Raw genomic sequence first — 8116 nt, forward strand, 5'->3', positions numbered from 1 at the left:
TTTTGGTCAAATATGGTCAAACTGTGGTCAAACAATGGTCAAACTATTTATTCAAGAAATATTAGTGTTACTAAATAATTATTTTAGTTTTTTTGAATTTTGGTCAAATCTGGTCAAACTAGGGTCAAACTGTGGTCAAACTACTTATTCAAGAAATATTAGTGTTACTAAATAATTATTGTTTGTTAGAACAGTAGTTTCAAACTCAAACAGTGAAATGTGTGACTACATGCTCAAGCTAAATTCCCGAGGGTTAATAGGATTGACATCTAACTATTGTCAGGAAAACAACAAGTGCAGACTTGGAAACGAGGAAGAATAGAACCCGGAAGTTAAGCGTGCTCAGGCTGGAGTAGTGAGAGGATGGGTGACCGTTCGGGAAGTTAGATGATTTGGAATGATGAGGGGTGATTAGAGATAGTAGTGAGAGGATGGGTGACCATTCGGGAAGTTAGATGATTTGAAATGATGAGGGGTGATTAGAGATTAAAGGTTAAATTGAGCAGTGATGAGGAGTGATTAGAGATTAGAGGTTAAAATAATTCAGAAATTTAAAAATAAAAAAATCAAAAAAAAAACATAAAATTTCCTTTCGTACCGGACTAAAGGTGGACATACAGGCAGCGGCCATGTGGAGGGCCTTTAGTCCTGATTTGTATAAGAACAGAGACACAAATACACACGAAAGAAGACTGGTTCCATCACATTTATGTATTTGTTATGACCATCACGGAAGCAAATGAGAGAGGAACCAGTCAACCGGCCGGGTCAGTTTATCATCTCGGTAGTCCTCTGATCACATCCTCGTGAAGCAAAAGCTGGAAGTTGTTGGACGTAAACAAACTTGTACTTAGTACGTACTATTCTACTCTCGTTCTGCACGGCTTCTCTCCCAAAGAGGTTTGAATATGGGCGCCAAATCGGTCAAAAAGCCGCCCAATTGATTAGATCAGTCACATGCTTTGTTTTGCACGTCTTCCGCTTTCAGTTGTGCAATGCGATGGGCGTGCTTTAGTAATGGTACTGAATTACTACCATTACTAAGCAAATAAGAGAATGACCAGTCAATTGGCCGGGTCACTTTATCCTTGTGAAACAAAAGTGGGAAATTGTTGGAAGTGAACAACTTGAACTTAGCACATGTTGCATTCTGGAATTCTGGCAGCCAGAATGCTATTGATCAGAAAGCTACCCAATTGATCAGATCAGTCACATGAGTTCTTCTGGCACTCATCACGCTGCTTTCAGCTGTGCAATGCGATAGGTGTGCTTGTCTGTTACCCACCATATATACTTTATCCGTTGCTCGGGAGAAGAGATGTACGTACCAACCCTTTTGATTCGCCATGGCCGCCTTCCGCCTCCTCTTCCTCGTCCTTTCCTGCGTCGCCGCTGGCTGCAACAGTGTTGTCGCTGTCGCGGTCGACGACCAGCCGCTGCCGCAGCAGGAGTTCTGCATGGCGTCGTCTTCTTCTTCGTGCCCGGAAGCTGCCGTCGACGCTGAGCCGCTCAAGGAGGAGACCAGCGTGATGTACAAGGAGAAGGCCAGCTCGTTCTTCAGACATGATGGTCGCACCATCAAGGTCGACTTCGTACTCCCCGCCAGCAACAGCATAGCCGCCGCTGGGGACGAGGACCTGCAGCTGCGGCAGGAAGCCATGGCGCAGGCCATTACGGTCCTCTCCCGCTACAGCCCAGAGACCACCGACCAACAGACGCTCAAGCGGGCGATGGGGGTGGTGAACCTCGAGGCTCAGCGGTGGAAGCCCATCTTCAGGGCCGTCAACAGGGTGCTGGAGAGCGGCGCCGACGATCGCACCAAGGAGGAGGCGTTCGCCCAGGCCAGGGTGCAGCTCAACCGCGACCTCGGCCAAGAAGGTCCCAACGCCCTCAAGCTCGACTTCCGCTTTCTGTGACATGCATCGCCAATTCGCCACCTCTGCCTTAATTTCTCTTTCGGCCTTAGCGCGCCCTAGATCTCTGTGGTGTTGTTAGTCGTGGGACGCTCCCGTCCGTGCGCTGCGGCTTGTCGCAGTTGTCGGAGCTCCACCATTATTTTCCTTGGAGTTCGTTCGTCATTGTGTTTGCATTTCTTAGTCAGCGAGGTGGTTATTTTCTTACTCTATTTGTTGTCCCTGTCTTTTCCATGAGTAGCAACCATGCATGTCTGATTGGTTTACTACTTCATAAAGAATTTAACTAAAACTAGAAGAACCCCCGTGCGTTGTAACGGGTCCACATTAACTTAAAGAGTTCAATATTAATATTCTCATACATATCAAGTTACATTGGCGACCTTTTTACCATCAATTCCTCACACACACTCTCTTCCTCCATCTTCCTCACTCTCTCTCCCCCTCTCCATCTCTCTCTCTCTCTCTCTCTCTCTCTCTCTCTCTCTGTAGCACACACACACACATATCCGTCTTATTGGGTACGAGATCATAATCCATCTATTTCACACACACACACACGCACGCTAGTGCATAACAGTATGGATTATGTGTATTATATTTGCCACCACAACTGAGGGAATTAATTTCATGTAAATCGGCCAGCCACAGCTCCAAGAATACGCGGAGGAGGTGGCCTGGGTCGGCGTTGGCGCCGTCCGGCGCGGGCCACGGGCCCGCTTCCAAGTGCGTCTGCACGCCGGCCACTCACGCCGGGTCCTTCAAGTGCCGCTTCCACCGCACCAACTCCCAGGGCCACGGCCAGGGCCAGGGAAGCCGCCCTTCTTCGCCCCCTTCACCGGTCGTGGCCAACGCAGTGCCGCGGCACCCGGCCTCGCCGTCCTCGTCCTCCGGCACCGTCGCGACCTAGTGACGCAGCCCAAGCATGGGTCTCGAGAATCAAGAACGCTCGACAACGAAGAGGGAAGGGGAAATCATATACATGTCATGAGAAAGAGAGTTTATTTACTGCTCCCTCTATATTGTTTCCTTTATTTGGAGATTGATTACCATCCGTGAGTTAAGGTAAGGTTAATGCGATTGAGCGATTTTTTTGAAAATCAAATATTTGCTTTCTAATTAATGTGATTGAGAGATTTAAGGTAAGATTAATTAATTTAGATTTTTTTAGAGATTGTTCGTGATTGATTCTACATTACTAAATAACTTGCGCCAGTATGGGAAGTTCTGATCTGTTCAGATTTCTTTCATTGTGTGAGAGGGTGATGTGAAAATAAACCAATGAGGTGGAGGGAGGGGACAAAAAAATCTATGAAAAAACCAGCGAAGGTGGGAGGAGGTACCAAAAAAACCATGAGAGGTTGGAAGCTGCCCTTCTTCGTCCCCTTCACCAGCCGCGGCCAACGCGGTGCCGCGGCACCCGGTGTCGCCGTCCTCGTCCTCCGGCACCGTCGCGGCCCTGTGACGCAGCCCAAGCATCGGTCTCGAGAATCAAGAACGCTCGACATGGAGAGGGAGGGGAAAATCATATACATGTCATGAGAAAGGGAGTTTATTTACTGCTCCCTCTATGTATTGTTTCCTTTGTTTGGAGATTGATTACCATCCGTGAGTTAAGGTAAGGTTAATGTGATTGAGCGATTTTTCTGAAAATCAAATGTTTGCATTTTAATTAATGTGATTGAGTGATTTAAGGTAAGATTAATTAATTTAGATTTTATTTTTAGAGATTGTTTGTGATTGATTCTACATTACTAAATAACTTGCGTCAGTATGGAAAGTTTTGATCTGTTCAGATTTCTTGCGTTGTGTGAGAGGGTGACGCGAAAATAAACCAATGAGGTGGAGGGAGGGGACAAAAAAACCCGCGAAGGTGGGAGGAGGTACCAAAAAAACCATGAAAGGTGGGACGAAAATAAACCGTACGAGGCTACCAACTGCTCCATTAGAAGTAGAGATACAAGCAGAATTAGTTGCCATCGCCAAATTTCAACAGAACTGAGCTGCTCTTTTGGCCTCTCTAAGACAAACACTAATGATAAAATGATCAAAATTGCAACATAAAAGAGAGCACTCTTGGTAAATCGCCACAGCCGATCCAAGGGAGTTACCACCTTTTTGCATGATGCTATGATCCTATTGCAGCCAATTTGTCCTGCAAGAATTAATCCATTAATGAGAGCACGGTCCTCAGCTGGCGCGGCAACATTAACAAACGGAATACCACTCCTTCCAGCTGCGACTAAATGACCATGATTATCTCTTATAGCCGTGCCCGTTCCTCTAGTACAAGAGTCATCGTGTAAGGATGCATCGACGTTAAGTTTGATGTAGTACTCCTTGGTCTTTCGCCATCCATGTTGATCGATCCCTGGAGATTGCTTCTTTTGACCTCTTGTGTAATTCGTCACCAAAGCCGCAGTTGCGTGAGTAGTTCTAGCCGGACATTGGATCGTTTCACTGCGAGTTGCCAGCGAGCATTCCCACCAAATATACCAAATGGCTATAGAAACTAGAATGCAAAATATCTCCGGCAAGAGAGGTGTTGTAGTAGACTTGCCCAAAAGAATTCTCTCCAAGATCGACGGTCCTTCATCATCGACAGCACAAGCACCTTCAATTATTTTAGCCATCCCAAGATTCATCCAGATAGTATGCAACAACATTTGATAATAGCATCACAAACACTCTCACAATCCTGCATGCATAATGGCCGCCAGCTGAGAACTACTTTGCATGGGATTTTTTGCAATATACCCAAGCAACGAATTACACCCAACAGAACTCTCCAACAGTTTTAAAGACAAAACTATTTCCTGCAACTTATTATTTGGTGAGCTCCCGGATTGATTGGTACGCCAATATTTCATTCCATGTTGATGATCCCACCCAACATGATATGATGATTTGACCGAAAAAATATTGTTCCTATTGAAGTGCCAAGAAACAAAGGCCTCCATCATTCCCACAACCAGAGGAATTTTGAGTATACAGTTAGCACCAATTGGCTAAACAATATTTCTAAGAAGATCCTTGTCCCAAACTATTCAATTATGATCAATCATCTTTGAAACTTTGGTTAGCACAAACTCTTCTTGTAACAATGCTCCGCATGGAGCTTCTAGGGATCCATGGGTCATTCAAAATAAATCCCCCACACTCCATATATGCCCTCTTTTAAATGTTTGAACTCCTGACCATAAACTCTGCCAACTGAAGAAGCTACCTTTTTCAGTTTACAGTTCAGGAGATCCCTATTAGGAAAATATTCATTTCTTACTACCAAGGCACATAACTTTCTAGTAAGGTCACTACTAAAGGTAAATACTACAGGAAAACAACTTGCATACTATAGGACATCGCCTGAGGCGGGCCTAAATTGGCTAGCCCAGCCAGGTTGGCACCTCTATGAGGACAAAATTGATACCCTTTATGTGGTTCAGCGCAATTTAGATAGGTACCTTTTTGGGGCAAGTCGTGACCAAAAACCACCTCAGATATATATGCCTTACCAGCAGTCTTTGCCTTTTGTTTTGGTTTTGAAACAACAATCAGGGAAGGGGAGAAATCCCATCTCAATATGATTTCATTTCAAAAGTAGATTGATCCAATTTATAGAAAAAACATATCAAAAACCTTAAGAACCCAAGGGGAAATACATCTTGCCTAAGCAAGAATCCAGAAAACATAAAACAATAAACACATGAGTCTGACACAAGGCCACATTTTTTTTGGAAAAGAAGGAATACCCCCGGCCTCTGCATCATTTGATGCACACAACCACTTATGAACAAGTACAGAGTAACAATCCCCAACAAAAGTAAAAAGGAAAATTACATGACCAGAAACCATAACCAACAAAAATAGGATAAAATGCGTAAACACAAATCCTAGTATGGAATCATCGCCAAAAACAGTTGTACATGTTCCATGCTACCGTCTGACATCGGGTGCACCAAGATGCCATAAGTTCCCTCACATCCTCATGGTGAAGTAATGACAACACACTGATCCATCCAAACGCTTTGTAGATAAGCTGGAAAAAATGAATCTTTGTTTTGTTAAACACAAAATCATTTCGATAGTTCCAAATATCTCAAAGTAGTTCAGAAACTCAGACCGAATTCGCGCCGTAGCATTGTGCTCCACCCTACCAAACGAGTTACAAAACATATTTGATATGCTAGTCGGCGAAGGAACACTAAAAGACACATGAATAGTACACCACAAAAGCTTGACAAGCGGGCAAGCTAGAAAAAGATGATGAATTATTTCCTCTTGGTTACAAAAACAACATTTTTTACTAGCTTGCCATCTACGCTTAGCCAAATTTTCCTTGGTGAGAATCACACCATGAAAAACTTAATCTTTAAAGAAACTTTGCTTTTCCAGACATGTAGGGACTGGATAACAGATCCAATGTTAATCCAGTCTGTGTACAAGGATTTAAAAGAGAACACACCCGAAGAAGATAGCGTGCAACTTCCACAATAGTTTATTTGTGGTTGCCCACCATAAATCTAACTTCACAGCCAAAATGCATGTCTAGATGCATAAAGTTAAGCAATAATAGAATCATGTGGGCACGAACGGCGACTGTAACAGGCAACACACTGCAAACTGCGGTTCCTCTAGTTTTCTTCTTTTCGAAAAGGGGTTAACCCCCGGCCTGCCTCTGTGTAACACTATATGTAGCGCATTGTGCTAATTCATGCTACCATTTGGAAAGCAAATGAGAGGAAAGCCACCAGTCAACCGGTCACTCTTTATCACGTAGGTAGTACTAGCTCAGTCACATCCTTGTGAAGCAAAAATGAAAGTTGCACCTGAACCACCCTGTCTTCTCTCTCCATACGACTGCTGCAGAGAATGGAATCAATCAACCGACTCCACCATAGTACATAGTACTCACTCACATGCCATCCCTGTTACCAGCCATCCTGCACTTCTTCTCTCTCCATGCCTCCTGCATCAGATCAGATAAGTCACACTACTTGCACAGGCCACGCGCTTTCACTGCACCAACTAACTATCAGTTGTACAATGCGATCGGTGTTGCCACTGCTACCACACCATATATACTTACCTTCCTTGTTTGTCGATCCATTGCCACCATTCATTCAAGGGGAGAGATGGACGACCGATCGATTCGATTCGCCATGGCTGTGTTCCTCCTCCTCCTGCTCATGGTTGCTCTCACCAGTGTCCGCACCAGCGACAAGGCGAGCGTGGTGATGAGGTTTGGAGCTCACACCATCACGGTCCACTTCGAAGTTCTGTAACATGCATGCATGCATGCTGGTTTCTTAGTCAAGAGTCAAGACTCCTTAGAATCAAAGTTTTAAATAGCGCGCTAAGCCTCTTAGCGGCGGACCTCTTCCAAATACTATAGCGTGCTATAGCGGAGCTATAGCGAGCTATTTAAAATGTTTGCTCAAGTGTTTGAACAAAAGACTCTTAGCGCAGGACCTTTTGTAAACGCTATAGCGTGCTATAGCGGAGCTATAGCGGGCTATTTAAAATCATGCTTAGAATAATGACGCCCCATGGACCAGGATCCTATGGGCTATGCTACTCCTTTCTGCCTTTCTTTCTTTTCATGACTATTACCATTGTACGTTTATCAGGTTTGTCTGTGTGACCAAGCTTTATTTGCGTCTTCAATGTAGTAGTATTACTTTGTGCCAAACAATGTTTACGTTACATTTGGAAATAAACATTTTTACTACTTGTTGACATCATTTTCTGGCTTGCACAAAATTAACCCCCTTTAAGATAACTGATGGAAGTTCCCCTAGTCCAAATAAAAAACACAACTCAAGGACTAATCGGTAAGAAAAACACAAATTGTGCCCCAGTTGCTTAATAAGAAATATGGCGTGCAGATCCCATCAGTTATGTGGCTAGGGGAACTTCCCCGCCAACCAGGGTCGCCTTTCTGAATTTTTTTTAGCATTTTCAGTACTCACGCAATTTGTGTGTACTCACGCAATTCCCTGTTTATTTATTTAAAGAGAATAGTGTTTTCCTCAAAGAGATTCCATAATTATAGGATTTGATTGCATAGCGAACATGGACGAACAGGAAGAAATCGATAATACTACACGCACGGACCAAATCAACGGGCTTTTACGGACTGAACTGCATGCACTACTTTAATTGCCCCCCCCCCCCTCACACCTCATTTTAAATGGTGGGCCCGC

The 8116-nt window shown here is 44.2% G+C and overlaps 1 protein-coding gene across 1 annotated transcript; it reads left to right on the forward strand.

The window, feature by feature from the left end:
* The first annotated feature begins 1304 nt into the window (after window positions 1-1304).
* LOC125549509 lies at window positions 1305-2125 on the forward strand. Its single transcript, XM_048712912.1, has one exon. It carries the CDS (start codon window positions 1347-1349, stop codon window positions 1914-1916), a length of 570 nt encoding a protein of 189 aa, XP_048568869.1. The 5' UTR covers window positions 1305-1346; the 3' UTR covers window positions 1917-2125.
* Window positions 2126-8116: the final 5991 nt, after the last annotated feature.

This window comes from Triticum urartu, chromosome 3, assembly GCF_003073215.2.
Source record: "Triticum urartu cultivar G1812 chromosome 3, Tu2.1, whole genome shotgun sequence".
NCBI lineage: Eukaryota > Viridiplantae > Streptophyta > Magnoliopsida > Poales > Poaceae > Triticum > Triticum urartu.